The 22,803-nt window shown below is 40.0% G+C and overlaps 1 protein-coding gene across 1 annotated transcript in view; it reads left to right on the top strand.

Annotated features, from left to right (window-relative positions):
* HSD17B4 (hydroxysteroid 17-beta dehydrogenase 4) overlaps nucleotides 1–22,803 on the top strand; it is a 388,773-nt gene that overhangs the window by 78,529 nt on the left and 287,441 nt on the right. The window contains exons 3-4 of the mRNA XM_089673464.1: nucleotides 6,965–7,072; nucleotides 19,504–19,563. Coding sequence (XP_089529590.1) covers nucleotides 6,965–7,072; nucleotides 19,504–19,563 — 168 coding nt within the window. The remainder of the gene's footprint in view (nucleotides 1–6,964; nucleotides 7,073–19,503; nucleotides 19,564–22,803) is intronic.

Genomic DNA, 22,803 nt, shown 5'->3' on the forward strand with positions numbered 1-22,803 from the left:
ACACATACATGATTATCTCTCTAAAATCACTTACATTTTCCCCATTTGTACACAACACATGCTTATCATTCTTTCACTTTCTTGAAAATTTCCCTGCTTAAGTTAGTTTTACCTCTCTAAATTTATCTTTCCCTATTTTGTACTTTACTTACTGTAGCTTCTATGTTTAGATGGGCAGCCATAGTGCTCATTCCGTCTTTCTTCTCTGACCGCGTATAAAGTGTTCTGTTTGGGCCCGGGCCAAACATTATGTTTCTGTAAAATTTTACTAATTTCTCTGTTTTGGCTTTTTCCCATGTTATAGAATTTGCTAGTTGTGGTGCCTGACCCTAAATTCATTACATAACTTTACATCAACATTTTCCTTTATGTCCAGTGTTACATTGTCTGTCACCTTTCATCCATTCAGGTCAAATAGATAGATGTTCCTCTAGCTGTTTAATGTCCATGATTCTTAGTCCCTGTGGACTTGGTAACTCTGTTACCCATTGTGGATCCCTGTTCACTTTACCCATTTGTCTAAGGGCTCAGTATAGGTGGAAACGCACCTTAGGTTCATATATTCTCTAACGTCCCTCTTACGCTGGGCATTTTTGATGGTCTCTTACCATTCATTCTCTTTATTTCCTATAATTGCTGGCCAGTCCTCTCTCTTCTCTACGTGTACCTATACCCTCTTGCCTCTAAACTACTATTACAGCAGCTGTATGCTTCATATAACCTGTTAACAGCACTATTCTTCCTTTTTTCTTCTATAATACTCCAATGGATAGTAGACAATGACAACATAACACATAACCACCAATCAATACAGTAAGGGGAGTAAAATAGGTACCCTTTTGTACCAAAAATGCCTTACTGATCAAGGAAATCTGATAACTTAGTGTTTCTAAACCCTCAACAGAAAATTTAAATTTTTTTATACACATGATCATTTAGGCATTATGTTAATACAGGCGTACCTCGGTTTATGAATTTAATGTGTTCTGCGGGACTTTTCGTATTGCGAAAAATTCATAAACCGAAATGTGGTTTCCCATAGGAATGCATTGAAAACCAATTAATCCATTCTGAAGGTCAGAAAAAAATAAAATTAAGTCTTTTATTCAAAACACTTTAAAAAGTGAACTTTAAAGGCATAAATACTGTACAGGGACATTATTAAAAATTAATTTGTAAATGCATTGAAAACCAATCCTTTCCGGAGGTCAGAAAGAAGTTGTGACATAAATGTGCAGATGTGAGTAGCTGAAAGGTGACCTGTAGCAATATGTAATCCTAAATGTAGTTTCGGTCCTTGTCATTAAAGATGTATTCAGTCACAGGTATTCAGAGACAGATGGTCATCAATTAGCATCTGAAGGGACTAGCTTCCTCTGGAAGTGGCACCTGGGTGCTAATACGATTTTGTCACCTATATGTAATCAGACCGTGCGATCTTCCTGAAGCTGAAAAGAGAAATGCAGACGTTTCGGCTTCATGACACCAGGGCCCCGAGCTGTTTACGGAGCTCTAAAAGTATATACATACATCAATGGAGTATGTTTTTTTTTTTTTCCTCATAAAAGCTAAAATATTAGTTGCAGGGAGATGAAAATACTTCCTTCTGATGGGGCACTCTGTAGGCTACATCAGCATATAAAAACTATATTCGTGGCCTATGCAGAATGCCAAGAAAATGCAGGAAATGGTTATGTGGCGCTGGAGTGCGATAGCGGAACAGAGTTTGGTACTGTCGCGATCGGACTGATGCGCTGGTGTCGGAAATCCAATCCCCAACTTGGTGATTCAAGCCGGTCTTGGTCCAATTGACTTTGGGCAGGTCAGCACCCAGATCATCCTGTGGGCGGGTACAGGAATACCCCCCAGGGTCAATTGACCGAGGACTAATGTCCTGCCTATGTCCATATCCCCATAAATTGAGTACCTGGACATTGGGACAGTGTAATTCGTATGGCGTCGGTTCTATTTGACGGATTGCTGACTCTGGCTTGCTCCAGTCCCAGGATAAATCTTGGTAAAAGTTTTATTTCTGTCTTTTATTCCCTTTTTATAGTGAATAGTCAATGTGTGTCTTCTTGTATTTTTTGTATTTCTGTAACTTTTTATACTTTGTACATATTTTATGCACTGCCCACTTTCGGGATATTAAAATTTAAAATTAATAAGTGACTTCTGTGTACTTAAGCGGGCTCATATCTCCGGAGAGATTAGATTGTATTGTATTTTAGTGTGGTCAGCCATCTGGATTGGAGTGGAGTCTCCCTCCGGTGGTGGCCAAGAGGTAGTGTGGGCTGTGTAAGTATATCACGGCTGGTCTTATATATGGTTTTATATAATCAAAGTTAAGTCCCCCTATTCCCTCTTACCCCAAGTCACGGCCGCACATGCGCGCCTCGGTTAGTTAGTTGCTGTGGACGTGGCGTGTGGGTGAACCGTGACAGAAGTAAAAAAAAAAAGTCTTATCTGTTCAAAACTCTTTATTAAGTGCACTTTAAAGGCATAGTACTGTACAGGGACATGATTAAAAAAAATTTGTAAATGCATTGCAAGCCATTTAATCAGTTTGTATTGCAAAAAAAATTTGTGAACCGAGGCATTCTTTTCAATGGATTTTCATTTGTAAACCGAAAGTTACGTTAACCGAGGCGTTCGGAAACCAAGGTACCTGTATTACAATCGTACTTTATTGGTAACGAGGAGCATTACATAGGCAGGATCATTTCTAATCAGGATTTGAAGGAATGCAATGAGTGCAGTGTGCAATACATAGGCAAAGCATACAAAATAGAATACAGTTTTTATACAGAATTTACAATTTCCTTTACAGAAGCGTATCCAATCTCATCCATATTTTATTGCGCTTTGTAAACTGTTGCACCAATATTATGTGACATAAAAAATTGAATTACCACCATTTTAGTCTCCAGGGTCTCTGCTTTCAGAAAATATATTATGATTTGGGGGTTTAAAGTGTTTGTAAACCCTCTCATTTACCCAGTGAAGTGAATAGCTTCAGATGATACAGGAAAGCACATTTTATGATTTTTAAAGAATTTACTTGTCTTGCACTGCTGAACATAAGTATTTGAACACCTAAGAAACAGCAAGAATTCTGGCTCTCACAGACCTGTTACTGTGCCTTTAAAAAGTCCACTTCTACTCCACTCATTAATCTAACTTAGTAGCACCTGTCTGAGCTCTTTAAAGACACCTGTCCACCCCACAGTCAGTCAGAGGCCAACTATTACCATGGGCAAGACCAAAGAGCTGTCAAAAGACACCAGACACAAAATTGTGGACCTCCACAAGGCTGGAAAGGGCTATGGGGCAATTGCCAAGCAGCTTGGTGAAAATAGATCAACTGTTGGAGCAATTGTTAGAAAATGGAAGAGGCTAAAGACGACTGTCAGTCTCCCTCGGACTGGGGCTCCATGCAAGATCTCACCTCGTGGGGTATCACTGATGATAAGAAAGGTGAGGAATCAGCCCAGAACTACATGGGAGGAGCTGGTCAATGACATGAAGAGAGCTGGGACCACAGTGTCAAAGGTCACTGTCGGTAGAACACTACGCCGTCATGGTTTCAAATCATGCATTGCACGGAAGGTTCAAGTCATCACATGTCCAGGCCCGTCTGAAGTTTGCCAATGACCATCTGGATGATCCAGAGGAGGCATGGGAGAAAGTCATGTGGTCGGATGAGACCAAAGTAAAACTTTTTGGTATAAAAAAACTTCACACGTCGTGTTTGGAGGAAAAAGGATTAGTTGCATCCCAAGAACACCATCCCTACTGTGAAGCATGGGGGTGGTAACATCATGCTTTGGGGGTGCTTTTCTGCAAAGGGGACAGGACGACTGCACTGTATTAAGGAGAGTATGAATGGGGCCATTTATTGTGAGATTTTGAGCAATAACCTCCTTCCCTCAGTCAGAGCATTGAAGATGGGTCGTGGCTGGGTCTTCCAACATTACAACGACCCGAAGCACACAGCCAGCATAACCAAGGAGTGGCTTCGTAAGAAGCATATCAAGGTTCTGGAGTGGCCTAGCCAGTCTCCAGACCTAAATCCAATAGAACATCTTTGGAGGGAGCTGAAACTCCATGTTGCTAAGCGATAGCCCCGAAACCTGACAGATCTAGAGGAGATCTGTGTGGAGGAGTGGGCCAAAATCCCTGTTGCAGTGTGTGCAAACCTAGTCAAGAACTACAGGAAACGTTTGACCTCTGTAATTGCAAACAAAGGCTTTTGTACCAAATATTAACACTGATTTTCTCAGGTGTTCAAATACTTCTGTTCAGCAGTGCAAGACAAATAAATTCTTTAAAAATCATACAATGTGATTTCCTGAATTTTTTTAAAAAATTCTGTCTCTCAGAGTGGGAATGCACCTACAGTGTGAATTTCCGACCCCTCCATGATTTCTAAGTGGGAGAACTTGCAAAATCGCAGGGTGTTCAAATACTTTTGTTCGTGTGTGTGTGTGTGTGTGTGTGTGTGTACAGCCATGCAAAGTAATCTGCTTACAGTGAAGCACCAACACAGAACATCATGTAAAACGGCCGGCACACAATTAACCCTTTGATCACCCCAGATGTTAACCCCTTCATGCCTTTTACCATTAGTACAGTGCCAGTGCTTTTTATTAGCACTGATCACTATTGGTGTTACTGGGGATGTCAGTGACACCAAGTCAGTTCCCCCCCAGTGTCCAAATGCCCGCCGCAGTCCTACTATAAGTTGCTGATCACCGCCATTACTAGTAAAAATAAAAAAAAATCCCATATACACCGCCATTTGCAAATGGGATTTACACGTAATGGGATTTTTTTTTTAGCAAAGACATTTAGCAGAATACATTTTGGCCTAAATTTATGAGGAAATGTGATTATTTTTTCTTTTTTTTTCTTTTAATGGACATGTTTAATAGCAAAAAGTCAAAACTAGTTTTTCTTTTTCCCCTCAAAATTCTCGTGTGTTTTTTTTTTTTTTTTTATAGCGCAAAAAATAAAAAAATGCACAGGCGATCAAATACCACTGAAAGAAAGCTCTATTTGTGGGAAGAAAAGGACGTAAATTTCATTTGGGTGCAGCGTTGCATGACCACGCAATTGTCAGTTAAAGTAATGCCGAACCGGAACAGAAGAAATGGCCTGGTCAGGAAGGGGGGTAAATCCTCCGGCAAGTGGTTAAGTAACTCAAAAACAATGTTTAAAATGGAACTTTAGTCAGAGATTAGGTTCTGCTAGATTACTTCAGACTGGCCCCTTTTGCAGGTATACCTATGTAAAACAGTTAAAAATAAGTGCCTATACGGTTTAAACCCAGTAATGCACTGTCTCACCTTACTGTGCACATGCTCAGGTGCCTCCTATTTTTCAGCAATGTGCCAAAAATGTGAAGGCCGATCTGCTGACAGCCTAGTGGTTTACTGCTGCTTAGGGGCTCTTGGCTTCAGCAAAATGCGTCTGGCAAGAAGAAACAGGAGCCGTGCTGAAGGAAATTTACAGTACAGAATAATTTTGGCAGCATAAAGATTAATCTGGAATGTATAGCTTTTGCTGAAGAACATTATTTTTTTTATCAATTTGTTAAAGTTCCACTTTAATGCTCATGGCTTTGGAATGGCGTGTCCAAAAAGGTGTCCACAAATTTATGGCCATATGGTTTATCTCCCTAATAGCAACACAGACAGCAACAAAATAAAAACTGGCAAATGTTGTAACCCTTCCCAACTCTAGTTTAAAAAAAAAAAAAAAAAGAAAAAAATGTATTTGTGATGACTGTCTCTAAGAAGTAACCCAAAAGATCCTCCTCAACTGGGGACACAGACAATGAAAACCTAATGATGGTTGTAATCCATAACAACCCTATATGAGATTACAAAGAACAGAAATGACCAAAGTTTTACTCTAACCACCTCCCGGGTGGCCGTTTATAAACTGCCTCCCCGCCCTCTGCTTGTGCACGCTCCCTCTGGACACAGTGGAACACCGATCACTGTACGGGACCTCTGTGCAAGTTCCCGGTCATGTGACCACTGATTGGCCAATCAGATCACATGCAGAGTAGTAAGCAAGATGTCACTTCTGACATCATTGCTTACTACGTGTGAAATCTGTGAATGATGACAGAGGTCACATGTACAAGGCTATTCACAACAGCCTTGTACCATGTGACAAGCTGTGACCAATCACAGCTCACACAGTAGTTCTCAAAGGCTGCAAGAATGCAGCCAGAGAGGAGGAGAAATGATTGCTTTTACAGCCTTTATGGGTGTAAAAGCAATCGGTGTTAAAAAGAAAAAAAAACCCATCATCGCCCCCCACAAGTAGTACAGTGTCACCATGGTGTCACTGTACTGCTAGGGTGACAGTATGTTAAAAAAAAACAACCCATAAATAAAATAATGTTTAAAAATTATAATTTTTGGTTATAAACTAATTTGGGTGTTATTTTTAGTAAAAAAAATCGAATAAATTTTGGCCAAGATTTATGATGACATATTATTTATTTGCAAAATTTTATAAGAACCACTTTTTTTCAAAATTTTTGGACATTTTCATTTACATAGCAAAAAAAATAAAAATCCCAGCTGTGCATAAATACCACCAAAATAAAGCTTTATCTGTCTCAAAAAAATGGTAAAAAATTAATGTGGGTACAGTGTTGCATGACCGCGCAATTGTCATTCAAAGTATGATAGCACTGAAAGCTGAAAATTGGCCTGGACAGGAAGGGGGTAAAAGTGTCCGGACTCGAAGTGGTTAATTGTAGTATTTATTTTTCACCTTTTTTAGATATACTGTTCTCTGTTACCACTGCTCTGGCTCGACATAGTACAATGTTAATAATGTGTATTCTAATTCTTTAATATTTCAGTTTAGTGTATTTACCTTGTTGTTTCACCTGCATTAATCTCAATTTAAAATAATGTCTGTTTTTTGATTGATTCTACAGTCAACGATCTGGGAGGGGACATCAAAGGAGATGGGAAAAGTACATCGGCTGCAGACAAGGTTGTTGAAGAAATTAGGGCAAAAGGAGGAAAAGCGGTGGCCAATTATGGTAAGGATGCTGTCAGTCCTCATGTTTGATGTGTATTTCATCTTTAATTCATTTTGCTGCCACTAAACTCATTTCCACATTCACACATGTTCAAATTGTAGCACATGAAAAAATTGCTTTGGGGAGAACTGCTAAATTAATTGTTGTAAAGCATAAATTAGCCTTCTAAAAATGGAATGTACATTTGTAACAGTGCAGTGCGCAGTGTGTTATTTCTACACGAATAGCAGTCATTAGAGCTGTGCTTGCACAATATTTACTGTCTTTACTATGTCAACGCTTTCATCCTTGATAGCTGCAGGTACTTGCAGGCTTTTTCTTTAAGCTCTTTATTGGCTTTTACCTTCTAATAAGTGTGTTGTGTGCTTTACAGCAAGCATCTTCCGTAAGCATTTGGCTCTGGAAAAACTGGGCTTATGTTAGAGGCTGTTTGTGCTAATAGATTCTCGGAGTAGTCTACAGAATTAAAGTAAACCTGTCAATTAGATAGCCCAATTGTCTTTTCAGTTTAAATGGGCTAAATGCATTCCAGGTACATCAAAATAAAAAGGTATTCTGAGTTTTAAAGTTTGTATGTCATTAAAAAAAACAGCCACATGCTGTGTCGGAAAGACTGTCTCTTCCCAGCATGCTTTAGAGAAAGTCCCTTGCTCTCTGTGGAATGAGCAGTCCCTTTGAACAGGTCCAATATGCCACCTGTTCAGTCAGATCAGTAACTTTTCAGTCTGCAAAGCATGCTTCTTGTTGGTTTGAGAGCTCAGGTCTCAGCAGGGGCATGTTGGATCCAGAGGCGTAGCTACAACCTTCAGGGCCACGATACAAGAAACCCTGAAGGGCTCCTTGACCTTGGAACCCTTACCAGTGATCCCAGGAGGGGGGCACTGTGACAGAATGGGACAGTACGAGGGGGGGGGGGGGCAGTGTGACAGGAGTGGGGCATAGTGGTGGGGGTTACTATGGGACAGAAAGGAGGTGAGGCTGTACATACAGAAGTGAGATGTGGAATATATACTTTTATCCGGGGGGGGGGGGGGGTCACCACTCCTTAAGTCAAAAACTCCTAAAAGAAAGGTATTCAAGGGTCACCTGCCCGTATATGTATATAGAAAAATAAATTCTACAAACATGATGCTATAAAAAAAGCAAAAATTTTTTATTGAACATACATTAAAAACACAGTTCATCTAATAAAAAGAATATACTGATCACAGTGTAGAGTTACATTTGATTTTGATGATTACGCATTTCGCGGTAACTGCCGCTTCTTCAGACTTAGTATGCAGACAGTTGTGTTTTTAATGTATGTTCAATGAAAAATTTTGCAATCCTTCCTTTTTTTTTTTTTTTTTTTAAATATAGGATCACGTTTGCAGAATAGTTTTTTCTATATACACATACTGGCGGGTCACCCATAAATACCCTTCTGTTTTGTGTTTCTCAGCATAGTGACAAGGGGCGGTGTGACAGGAAGGGGGGGAGGGCATTTGGACAGAAGGGGGTAACTGTGATAGGAAGGTGGGCATTATGATAGTAGGGAGGCACCAGGCTGGATAGGCGGAGCAGTGGGGCAGCACGTAGAAGAACTGATCTTCTCCATTTTTTTTCTCTTGATTCCTGGAGGACTTTCAGCAGCTGCAGGGGCCAAGAAGAAAACTGAGGGGATCGCTTCTTCTATAGGCCACCCCTCCTATACAAATGTAGACTAGTGTGATATGGGAGCCTCATGGGCCCCCTGCAGTATGGGGCTGGGTTGCAAATGCGACTCTTGCGACCCCCTAAAGTTACGCCACTGGTTGGATCTCTGAAGGGATGCAAAGAGACCACTGCTTCCTTACAGAAAGGAAAACAGGAGACAGCCATTTCTAGTCAAGCTGTGACTGCTATCTAATAAAAAACCCTGATTGTATTTAGCTGATTCAAACTAAAAGTTTATTTCCGCTTTAAAGTGAATCTTAACCTTTACTGCACTGTATGTCTTTAATTTATGAAAAAAAAAACCAGGGCAATCATTTCTGTTTTTCACCTTTTTATTGAACCTTTTTTTTTCTCATTTGCTTTTGGTCTTCTCCAGCTTCTTTCGTTTACTTACTGTCTATATTAATATTATTCAGAATTTATATAGTGCCAACAGTTTGCGCAGCAATTTGCAATATGAATGGGGGCGGTACAATTACAATATGGTTTAATACAGATGGAATAGGAGGACCCTGCTCTTGGCACTTACAATCCAAAGGAAGGGGGAGGTGGTACAAAAGGTAAATAGCTGCAGGGGATTATCTAATGGAGGCAACTCAAGTACAGTTTTTAGGTGTAAGTGGGGTGGTTTTCCCTGAATAAATTCGTTTTCAAAGATTGCCTAAAGGCAGACAGATTAGGAGCTGACCAGGCATACTGGGGTAGGGAGTTCCAGAGGATGTGAGAGGTTCTGGAGACAAGCATGGGAGGATGTAACAAGGGAGCCAGAGAGCAAGATGTATTGGGAGGAGCAGAGAGGGCCATTAGGTCTATCTGTAAATGAGGTTGGTGATGTAGTTGGGGACTATATGTGTTTGCTGCAGCATGGGCTGTGTATCATTGCTCAGGACCAGATGCATGATAATGGCAACACTTGACAATGCTGTAACCCATGACCTTTTAGTAGAGCCACACAGATTGTTTTGAAAGATCAAGATTTATAAATATTGAAACCTACTTGAACTAAATGAATTTTCTTTCCATGAATTATTTTTTATTCACTTGCAATGTTCATTTGAACTTGCTTGGAAATTTAACTTCAATAGAATTCTTTCCCTAGCACAGTCCCCTACCTTCTTGCACATCATAGCCCCGTCTAACCTGGCCAAGCTCCAACACCTCTCCATTCGCCTCCCTACATAACCTTTTATGTAATTGCCAGAGGAGAGAAGGGGAACATTATAGGATGTCACCATAATGACATCTTTGAGTCTGCTGGGACTGCTGGCATCACATCCAAGATGGCCATGTCCAGCATCAATTTCACAGCTTTTGGATCTACACAAGGGAAGCTTTTACTGGTAAATAACATGTATAAAATATTTTAGTTTTATCATACATATAATATTAGTGGGAAGGTTTTTGTTGAAATGAATGGTCTGGTGACAGGGTCTTTTGAAGGCTTATATAAGATTTTAATGTGTGGCTGAAATATGCTTTAAGATAAAAAGAAGCAGGCACCTGAGATTCTTGCATGTAGCTGTGTCTACTGTACAAACATCTGTGCACCCTGGGATTCCTACCTGACTTTTTTCCTGCATCACCTAAACCTTATAATATAACCAATCTTGTGAGCTGCTAAATGGAGCCCAACTACACCTCTAACCAAAATATTGCATAAATAAATTATTTGTTTTGATAAAGCAGCTATACACCCAGTGCAAATCTCCTATCATTCCGCAATAAAACAAAAAACTATGTAACAATGTGCAACGCTATATCAATTACATTACATTTTTTTGTAAATCGATGTATAATAAATGTATCCAACAGTTATAAGTGTCACTGTGCAGTGCTACATCAATGAATAAATTTAGTCACCCTAAAATAATTAACTGAAAAACCATATATTCTAGCCCCCAATTCATATACCACATACACAAATGCAATAGTGTGATAATATTTAAATAAATATTTAAAACAGTCCCAATAACATTTGTGCATATAACATAAAGTTCATGTGTATCACTCAAAATGCTCCTCCTAAAAGAGTAAACTCCAACATTTGTCCTGTGAGACAAATGTCCACACCGTGATCCGACCGCCATCAAATGTACGCTCACCTTAAATATATGACCTTCTATTACTGCTTGGTCATATATTGCTTTTAGTCACTAATGGACTCTGTGTCTACTGGTTAGTATTAATGCGATCACTCCATGCAGCTCCACTTTCCTCTTTCTCCGATCCATAAAGAGAAAATCTCAATAGCGTTTTATCCTTAAAAACTTTTATTGAGCATTTAAATATTTCCAATGCACTCACGTTTTTCTGGTGCTCAGTCGCACCCGATCTATACAGCACTAGTATTAGATGTGGCGGTCCTGCACAACACTACTCAATAGCCAGACTGATCCTTACTTCCGAGCACTGTTTCGTCATCCACTTGTCCCACTCCTACATGTTTCGTCACCTGAACACGTGACTTCCTCGGGGATTTGATTGGATCGCGTCCCACTCGGACTCTATATGTACCCCTCCATCGCCATTTTGTTTTGGGCAAACAAATCTCTTTCAGCCGCCATCTTATTGTACACCTTGAAACTCATGGATAGTAATACCCTCCGCATGTATGAGGAAAGTGTATGTATATGTGTGTGATCTACAGTATATACACACACAGATGGGTGAATGCTGTCCATCTCTCATGGAAACCCCTCGTATTATATCTCATAAAGTGTGCTATTGCTCAGGATCGCCCATCCTTACAGCCAATTAAAATACTTTATCGTTATACTATAAAATGCTTCAATAATTTAAAACTTACAACATAAATCTCATTAAATACAACCTATAAACTAAAAATAGTAATAAAATAAAATGCTGTGTGGAGTGATCACATTAATACTAACCAGCAGGCACAGAGTCTGTTAGTGACTAAAAGAGATATATGACTAAGCAGTAATGTAAGGTCATATATTTAAGGTGAGCGTACATCTGATGGTGGTGTTTTGGAGTTTACTCTTTTAGGAGAAGCATTCTGAGTGAATCACATGAACTTCATGTTATATGCACAAATTTTATTGGGACTGTTATATATATTTATATAAAACCCATCATTCTAGCCTTTAATTCATAGAACACATATAAAAATACAATAGTGCGATAATATTTAAATGTTTTTTCAGTTAATTATTTTAGGGTGATGAAATCATGTAAACCTTACCATGATTCGTTGGCTTGTTGGCAAAGCCGCCTACAGCCACTGGACGGGGACCAAGTGCATATAGATGATCAAGGCACTGAACAGTTCTTTTGAATGAGGGTTGTACAAACATCCACTGGTAGGATTTGTATGTTTGTGCAAATGAAGATGAGAGCACTGGGTTCCCACATCTGTCTTAGGGGAAAGCAAACACGATCAGCTTGGAAAATGTATCATGGCTGGACATTATGGGAACCTTATATAAGTGGGGGTGCCAACAAAGTTGGACTGGAGAGTTGAGATATTAAAAAACACATTATCTGCTTGAGGGGTCTTAGTAGCTGACTGGCTTTAAAGACTGATTTCCCCTCTTTATGAAAATAGATGCAGTCTAGGGGCCCCAGTGTGTTAACAAACGCTGTGCAATGTTGCAATTTTGGGCTTTTTCACACTGCTCTGTTGCAAAAATGGAAGGCTTTTAAAAACACAACTGAAACTCAACGGACCATTGTGAAGAGTTCCGTAGGAAGGCTAATTTGTTTTAGGAGCATGTTACATCCATATTTAGAATGTAACATGCTCCTATGCAGCCAACTCCCGTGCAGTTTCCTGTGAACGAATTGGATTACATGTACCATCAGCCATTGTGGCTGACTGCTTGTAGTTCTCAATGAGCTGTGAGGGCGCTGGTGAGCACTCTTGTGGTCCAATGATTCTTCCTGCCATTCAGTATCTGCCTGCCTGTATCGGGGGGTATGGGCAGACATCTATACTGAGAATCTGCAGGATCCTGGCATTGCACCTTTTGACTTTCTGATCTCAGGAGCAATGCTTTAAAGTAGGGGTGTCAAACTGGTGGCCCTGCAGCTGTTGTGAAACTACAAGTCCCATCATGCCGCTGCATTTGTTAGTCATGCTTGTAACTGTCAATCTGGCAATACCTCATGAGACTTGTAGTTTGGCAACAGCTGGAGGGCCACCAGTTTGACACCCATGCTTTAAAGGCTGCAATGTAAAAAATTTTAAGCATGCCCATTTTCTTTTACCTGAAAAAATATGTGCATTTATTATTATTATTATTATTATTATTTATTTTTTATTTTTACAAAAGGTGAACTTGCCCTTTTAAAGGAATGAATTTTTCATCCGCTTTTTTTTAAACTGAACAACTGATCAAAAACTGATCAGTGTGAAAGGGCCCTTAGTTTAAAATCCTTACCATAAGGCCATGAGAGACGACCACAAAGCCTGCCAAAAAAAATCCCTGTGAGATTATCAGCCTGGCCTTCCCATTTTATATGACACTCAAGCAGTGAGGAGCTCCAAACCCACGCATGCACAGTGCTCTCTCTCAGCCTTTGCTACTGCAAGGTGAGGGCAAGAGCACTGTGTATGTGCAGGTTTGAAATGCATTTGCTGCCAGGATACTGGGAACAAGCTCCAAACAGTTGGAGTGTCATGGAACTTGAGCAGGACAAGCAGACTTTGGCTGGCTGGCTGCACCAGCCAGTAACCATAGTACTTTGGAGAGAAGCCTTATGGGACGTTAGGAACCTTCCATAATATTAAGAAACCCCACTAAAAGATGGATTTCCTATTTCCATAACAAATCCCTTTTACATTTGTTTTATATAAACTTACCAGTGTCCCCCCTTCTCTATGATTACTTTTCGAATAATAGTTTCTACTATTCTACTACAGTCATTCCTCTGCCAAGCAGTCCAATTCTGTGTCTCAGCGTGTATCGTGTATTTGCTTTTAGTTCTTTTTTTTTTTCCCTTTTATTTCTAAAGCTTATATACAAGTTGTACACGATGTTGCCTTTTTCTGGATTAGTAAAAGCATGTGTTTTACAGAAGTGGATTTATTTTCCATTAAAGACACTGCAGTGGAATGCTCTTGCATTCAAGGGTCAGGCTCTCAAGAAGAGCGGAATCACCACTGTCTCAGTGCTGTCCTCCAAATCTGAAATTGCCCACTAAGATCCCTGCTGAGTCCAAGTATCAGAATTTCCCATCTTTTTCAGGCAACAGCCGATACACCTTCCGGTTGAAAAACTAGATCATTTCTTTTCGCTTTAATGTCGTTTTTTTGTGTCTCCTTCTTTTTTTTTTTTTTTTTTTTATCTTGTGGCTTTAGTGATAAATCTTCATTTGCATTCACATTAATTTACTATGCCTCCCCTACCTGTAGATATGCAGTTTCTAATCGTATCTCTGCATCCCTTCCATGAACATAAACTGACTGATGCCATTATTATCACTCAGTAAAAAGGCTATGGCTCCAAGCCCTCTACTGTTTTTTTTTTTTTTTTGCCATTAACTTTGCTGAGTATATCTGATTAATGATACCAGGATTCTTGCACGTAATATTCTCCCACTATCTAATGCTCTTCATAATGTACATTTTGCACGCAGATCTAATATAGGTGTGAAGAATGACTTTATATGAAAAATAACACATCATAAATTCTGTCAGTATGGCAATGATCTATCATGAACACAAAGTTATTTTGACTAGGCTTCTCATGTAGAAAATATTAGTTTTCTGTCATATAAAGTGACACCTGTATCTTTGCATTAACAGTTTATGTTCTTATTGGCAAATGCAAAGCACTGTAGTATAATTTTTCTTTTTTTCAGGCCCATGACAACTTTTAGGGGTCAGGAAGGTAGGGTGAATCTTCTAAACGGTGACTTAGACAACAGTGGTCTATAAACTAAGGCTGTAACCCTTCCTTATGATATGAAGATTAAAGTTGCAGTTCTACGTAACAGTCAATGTAACATGTTATCTGTAAATGCTAGTGGCCTGGCTATTATGCTGATCCTTTAGCTTAAAAACTTTAAAACTGGGTCATTGACCAATGGCTGTGCAGATCATATACCTTCTGCGAGTGCTTTCGTTTTGGGTCAGTTACTTTAAGAAATCAGATTCTGTGTGAGAGGGGGAAACTGGCATTTTTAGATTGAGGGAACAGTGATGTCAGTTTTCTTTAACAGCCGGATGTAAAGCAGACATCACATCAGCGCTCAAGTGTTAAATGCCATAATGAATGAATTTGGACAGGAAGCAGAAATGCTTGTTGAATAAGAAGCTTACTGAGTGGTCAATCTGTATGGTGACAAGCATTCACTCACAGCTTTGCAACCCTCCTCAGATGGGGAAAATCTATGATTCTGAATGAAAAAAAAAAACGGCAAGAGGGAAACACCAACCGAGTGCATTACCTCAAATACCAGCTTATCTAAACCCGAAAACAAAAATAAAACCCGTCGAACTTGCTTTGCACAATATTACAAGGGATATACCCTCTTCATCAGAGCACTGATAAAGAGGGTAGATCCCTTGAAACGCGTCAGTATGCTTGCTTTGTACAGTGTAGTATAGTATTGCAAAGGGCTTCTACATTGGTTATCCAGGTCTTGGAGGCACCAAGAGACCCTGTCCTATGAGTCATCTGTGCTTGTGGTTTGTACAATACAAAAGGATCAAGGCCATAATAAATAGAAACAAGGCTTAACTAATTTATCCATGTTTTATGATGACTCCGTTTCTATGAATACTTGGCTTTGTGTTTTATCTAAAACTGAAAAAAAATGTGATCTATCGCAGCTTACCAGTCTTTAGATGTGGCTGTGTTCATTTTTCTTCTTTAGGCTTTTTTTCTTTTAATTCTAGCACAATCACACTTCCTTAGGTGACCATGCTAACCTACTGCAATGTTCCGATTGGAGGAGCAGCTTGTCAACACAGGACAGAAGGTGACTACAGAGCACATTCCCCTCTCCTCTTCTCCACAATGTCGGGGGGGGGGGTTCTGTAGTCCATCAAGGTAACCAAGAACAATTGTAACTGATAACCGTGCAGTAAAGGCTGAGAACACAACAGGTTATCAGCTCACACAATTTCTGTCAGAATCAACGGGTGTCATTCGCATTTATCTGGTGAAGCCATTCCTTTGTTGATTAGGATGTATGCTTTTGGTCATTGCCATGCTGAAAGATGAAATTCTTTTTCATGTTCAGCTTTCTAGCAGAAGCCTGAAGGTTTTGTGCCAATATTGACTGGTATTTGGAACTGTTCATAATTCCCTCTACCTTGACTAAGGCCCCAGTTTCAGCTGAAGAAAAACCGCCCCAAAGCATGATGCTGCCACCACCATGCTTCACTGTGGGTATGGTGTTCTTTTGATGATGTGCAGTGTTGTTTTTGCGCAGAACATATCTTTTGGAATTCTGGCCAAAAAGTTTAACCTTGGTTTCATCAGACCATAACACATTTTTCCACATGATTTTGGGAGACTTCAGATGTGTTTTTGCAAAATTTAGCCGGGCTTGGATGTTTTTCTTTGCAAGTTAAGGCTTCCGTCTTGCCACTGTACCCAATAGCCCAGATATATGGAGAATACGGGAGATTGTTGTCACATCTACCACACAGCCAGTACTTGCCAGATATTCCTGTAGCTCCTTTAATGTTGCTGTCGGCCTCTTGGCAGCTTCCAAGACCAGTTTTCTTCTCATATTTCATCAATTTTGAAGGGACGTCCAGTTCTTGGTAATGTCACTGTTGCGCCATATTTTCTCTACTTGATGATGACTGTCTTCACTGTGTTCCATGGTATATCTAATGCCTTGGAAATTCTTTTGTACCCTTCTCCTGACTAATACCTTTTAACAATGAGATTCCTCTGATGCTTTGGAAGCTCTCTGCGGACCATGGCTTTTGCTGTAGGATGCGACTAAGAAAATGTCAGGAAAGACCTACTAGAACAGCTGAACTTTTTATTTGGGATTAATCAAAGGCACTTTAAATGATGGCAGGTGTGTACTGACTCCTATTTAACATGATTTTGAATGTGATTGCTTAATTCTGAACACAGCTACATCCTCAGTTATAAGAGGGTGTGCACACTTCTGTAACCACATTATTTTAGTTTTTTATGTTTATTCCCCCCCAAAAAGATTTCAGTTTGTTTTTCAATTGAGTTGTATAGTTTATAGGTCACATTAAAGGAGGAAAAAGTTCTTAAATTTATTTATCTTTGTCTGACATTTTAACAGTGGTGTGTAGAATTTTTATATCCACTGTAGCTGCTATAAAGAGCTTCATCAGGGACCATGAATGTAAATTAAAATCTAACTGTGCACCAAACAAAATGAGAAAAAACAAAACAAAAACATGCTAATATAGCTGCCAGTTAGTGATCCCCTCTATTTAGAACATAAGTGGTCAAAATGGCCCCACGCCTGCCGTGCAGTGATGTCATGACGCACCGTGACATTATCATGCACATGTGTCATGCTGTCATCGTCATCATTATTTCATTCTAGGCTGAAGGACTCCAGTATTGCAAAAAATGGAGGGCCTCTTCTAATAAATCAATGGGAGGAGAAATAAATAATTAATTTCAACCTTTACCAAAAAGCATTACTCCCCAATGTATACATAAAACACCACAATTATCTCTACACAAACCAAAACCACCTTAAAGGAAAATAACACTGTAAAATTCTCCATATTGAAAACTCATACAGAATACCTCCCCAGTCTGCATAAAAGAAGACCCAGTGTGCAAAAAGACCCTATCCATATACAAAGGGCAGGTAGATACACCCCTCATTGAGACTGTGGGTAGCGTGACCCAAGGTGAAAATTCCCATCTGGCCTCTAAGCAAAATCTTGTCCATATCACCCTTTTTTGGGCCAAATTTTGCCTATTGGACTGCTCAAAGAACAGCACCACTGCGCTTCTGCCATACATGTCTGGCAATCCGTCTGTCTTTTTTTTTTTTTTTCAAATCACTTCGGTAACATGTTCTAAAACATACAATTGTTTTGCCAACTTACAATGGTGGACAGGGGCATTTAGCAACATAAATTACCACCTCTGTGCTGCAGTTAACCGCTTGCCTACCGCACCATGTACTTGTATGGCAGAAAAGCTGCTGTTCCGCGCCAAATCACGTATCTGGTACGTGATCCATGCACCTGCTGGCCTGGCTGTGCTGTGATTCTTCAAAGCACATGCCGATCCTGGCCAATGATTGACTGCCGGGACCCGGTGATCAGCTCTGTGTTTCACGGAACACAGCTCTGTGAATGTAAACAACACAGAACTGTGTTCAGTGACATGGGATGGAGTTATTTTATGTATTTCATTCTAAGCAGGGAATGGAAACCACAACATCCCCAGTAAAAGCAGCACACATTACAAACATAAACACTTTGTAGGCACTCAAATAACCCCTTGCTCGCCCTAGATGTTAACCCCTTCCTGACCAGTGTCATTAGTACAGTGACAGTTTATATTTGCACCGATCACTGTAATAATGTCACTGGTGATGTCAGTTCCCCCCCCCCCAAGTGTCAGATTGCCAATCGCACTATTGCAGTCCTGTTATAAGTCGCTGATTGCCACCATTTCAGAGGCCAAACCACACCTCCTTCATTCTATTTGGCTACAGCATCTTGGACATCTGAAAACTCCTTTGACAGATTGTCTCCTGCAGCATCTTTCTATGGCTTGCCTGGATTCGGCTTCACAGCACTTTCTCCAACAGTTCTAGTGGAGACTGAACTTCAGACTGGGGGCTCCACACTGAGCTTGTTTTATGCCTGTCACCAGCAATGTCTGTGAGTGCAATACTGTCACATTTTAACCTTTTATTGAATAAACATTACTACACTATTGGCAGCTTGGCGCCTCTCTCTCCCCCTCCCTCTTCCCTACAGGAAACCGTATGTGATTTGGACAAGAATCTTGCCACATTCCTGTTCAAATCACATGCGATTTTTTTTCAGTGCGATTTGAGCCCTTTCATTTTGTATAGGCTCATATCGCACCGCAAAGGTATCGGATTTAGGTATCGGAGCATTTGCACGGAGACAAGTACTCGTGCAAGTGCTTCGTAGTAGCACCGATATTGGTAGTGACAAGTGTGACAAACTCAGCCGCATTTAAATATTTACGTATTTGGTTTAATGATGTAATCACCATCTAGTGGCGCCAATGACGTATCTTTCTGATTGTGGTATCACAACCACAATGCAGTGGTTGCATTGTGGTTGTGATACCACAATGACCATAATGCAGTGGAAATACTGCATTATGGTCACTAGATGGTTCTTATTATCATAGGAAAATCATATCCTATTAAACCAAATACATCTTTTTTTTGTTGCAGCTTTTCAAATGTTTGTCACATTCATATAGCAATTTTTATAAACGGATCCCTTAGCGTCGTTGACCAGAAATGCACATGAAGTATAGAAAAATCAGAACTCCTGATCCGCATACTAGCTGCATGTCTATGCCTCCCATATTGAAGACACTGAATCAGCATCAGGGAACTATCAGCGGTGGCACTCTGTTTTCTCTTGGTACAGATTTTCCTACACTAAAATGTGCTTTCAGCACTTCTGGATGTAATGTATGTAATTGTATGAAAATGACTTTAGAAAAACCCACAAGATGTGTAAAGGTTTATTCCTATAATCTGTCATTTCTTTTCACAACTTTTATTTCTCTCTTTTTTTTTTTTCCCTTTAGACTCCGTGGAATCAGGAGAGAAACTTGTACAATCAGCCCTGGATGCATTTGGAAGGATAGGTAACCACTCACTTTATTAGATCTGCTTTTCTTCTGTTTGGTGATTTATTGACAAACGCAATTGAACTATTTTAAACAGCATGTTATTTGATTTCAGTCATCTGCGTGTGAGCATCTGAGCGAATGATAAGCAAGAACATTGACGTTTTATGTAATTGATTTGCGGACCATTTCATTAATTTGTGTATTGATGTTGTCTTCAGATTTCATCTTCCTCTCTATTTTTCAAGGCTTTTAACAGCTTCTGAGTATAAAAGTTTCTAAGATCTATAAAAGTGATATTCCTGATAAAATGATTTCTGCTGTGATAGAAAGTTTTTTTCAGCAGAACTTAACAAGTATTAGAATTTCTTCCTAAAAACAGTAGGAGATCAGTCTAAGTGGTAAGAGGAAAATGATGGTTAACAACATCAGTACCCAGTTATCTTGATTTCTACACAATATGTCCATTTGCTGTATGGAATTTCTATTTTTCGGATGTTTTTAAACTTTTCTATTGTTTTATGCTTCCAGATAACTCATAAATAACAGTGTGCATTGTAAGGGCTCATGCACAAAGGTGTATTGGGTAATATAATGAAAAATTTCCATCTGGGAGCCACACATGCGTACAGCCACCTGTACAAATGAAATGCAATATATGGCTGTACATGGTCTACGCAGCTCCAAGCATAAGCATATAAAGGTATGTCCCTGGACACAGACTGTCTGCATCCGTACACATTTTGCATATTTATGCTTGGGGCTGCGAATACTTGTGCCTGGCCATATCCTGTATTTCATTTGTACAAGTGGGTGTACACAACACTTGTGGCTCCCAGGTGGAAATTTTTTGTTATATTACCCAATACGCCTGTGTGCATGAATCCTTACGATGCACTTTAATTAGGAGTTATCCGGAAACATAAAAGAACAATAGAAAGGTGTTCCCTCTTCACCCAGTGTAACTCCAAACTGCTTACCTTTACAAATTGACCTCTATATAATAATCATGAAATCTAACTGGCATAAATCCCAAGATGGGAGTAAACTAATAATCATGTCTTTTAGAGCAATCCAGCTCTAACAGTGTTCCTCACCAAGCACCTCGACATTATCAGACCCGTATATGATCAAAACTCTCATAGTGCTGGTGCTCACTGCTTGTACAGAAATAGCACATATTTAACCACTTGTGGACCACCTGCTCACATTTAAATGCATGCGGGTATCTCGTACAGGTACAGGAGACACCCTCTCTCCTTCCAGTTTCAGGCCAGTGATTGGAGACAGCAGAATTTCGTCAGCAGGTTTCAGCCAATGATTCATGTCCAATCACAGCCCAGAGCCCTGTGTTGACAAACACCCAAGGCTCTGTTCAAAGGGAAAGATCTGTGTCTGTTTCGTCTCCCCTGATTTGTAGTAAAAAGCAACACACATTACACACGTTAACAGTTGTTAGGCACACACTTAACCCCTTGATTACCCTGAGATGTTAACCCCTTCCCAGCCAGTGTCATTAGCACAATGACTGTTTATAGTATTATCACTGATAACTGTATTGGTGTCACTGATGTCAGCGTCAGTCAGTTTACCTCCCACCCAGTGTCGGTATCAGATTGCCCACCACGCTATCATAGTCCCACTATAAGTCGCTGATCACAAAATAAAAAAAACAAAGCAAAATTCAGTGGTGAGCAAATACCACCAAAAAACGTTCTATTTGTGTGAAAAATATTATATAAATTTAATTTGGGTACAGGTTTGCATGACCTCGTAATCACCAGTTAAAGTAGTACAGTGGTAAATAGCAAAAAAAATGCCCTAGTCATGAAGGCGGTAAAACCTTTCAGAGCTCAAGTGGATATATGAGCTCTTTATTTTTTGCAGTGAAAGAAGAAAAGAAGTTCTAACCTTTTTCCAATTCTACTAAAACTGTTTTACTGTTTGAAGGTATTTTCGATCACTTCCTGTCCCTAATGCACAGCAAACAATTGTGAAGGAGGCTCTTACTCTTTCCCACTCCTATTTAAAACAAGTCCCCTGCACATTCAGTCAGACTGGAAGAGGCAGGACCAACACTACGAGCCAATCTGGCTATACTGTATTCATAGAGGAAAGAATAACCTTGGATTGTAAACTGGGAAGGCTGGAGAGTGACTGGAGCCAGTAACAGGCTATGGGGAACCAATCTCAGTGCTGGAAGGACCTTGCTGCAATGGAGAATAGGAAGGGAATTTACAACTTATTTATGCAACCCAAGACATAATGAGTATTTAACCCTTGCAGTGTGAGGTAGCCCCACTGGAAGGTGTGTGTGTTTGTTTTTTTCCCCTCTATTGCTGGTGCTGGGCTTTAATAAAAATAAAAAGTCTTTAAAACTGCATTGTGCAGTACAGGACAAAAGTGAAATATTCATTGACCCTGGGTTATAGACTCGTATCATCAGGTGATAGGACACTAGGAAGCTTTTGAGGACACCTCCTCCCCTATAACCCTTCTGCACTCCATGAATCCTCAGTTTTGTGATGGTGTCCTACATTGATGAACATTTTCAATAAAATTTTTAAATCAGCTCCTCACTGTCTTCTAATGCCATAAATAAAAGTGGTGAATGCAGATCACTGCAACCTTGGTGAACTTTGTATTCCAATGGTTTTTATAAATTTTTTAAACCTTATAAAACAGAGGCAATAAAACTCGCCCACACAGGGGCTATCAATTGCATAGAAAAAAAAAGCAAAATAAAAGGAAAACAGTGCTCTAACGCCAACAGGGCAAAAGGTACGCCCACGCAGGAGCTATCACTGGCACATAAGGAACAAAACATTAATGCAACTGACTCTAACAACTAAAGGCAGCTGTCCAGTCACACCAAAAACAGAGAGAGAGAGATAGGGGGGGAAAAAAAAGGGGGGGGGGGCAAAAAGCAGGGGGTCCATGAGCGCCAATATCGAACGCCATTACATCCCCAGGCTAGCCGGGGGGAGTGTGGGAAAGGCATATTGCAACCATGGCTCCCATATTTTCAAAAATTTACGGTGGGAGTCGTTGCGGATACACGACATCTGCTCGTTGAGCATCATAGTAGTCATACGATCCCGCACCCCCTGAATAGGGACAAATGGACTCTTCCAGGCCTGGGCAATTGTTCTAGTGGCCAATAAAAACAAATAAGAAGCCAACTTCTGCTTGTGAGCCAAGAGGTCCGGTATGGGGCAATGAAGCAAGACATACCGGGCATCCCGGCGTATGGAGAGA

Source organism: Staurois parvus, unplaced genomic scaffold, assembly GCF_062004578.1.
Source record: "Staurois parvus isolate SC_StPar_1 unplaced genomic scaffold, SC_StPar_1.0 ptg000004l, whole genome shotgun sequence".
NCBI classification, from domain to species: domain Eukaryota; kingdom Metazoa; phylum Chordata; class Amphibia; order Anura; family Ranidae; genus Staurois; species Staurois parvus.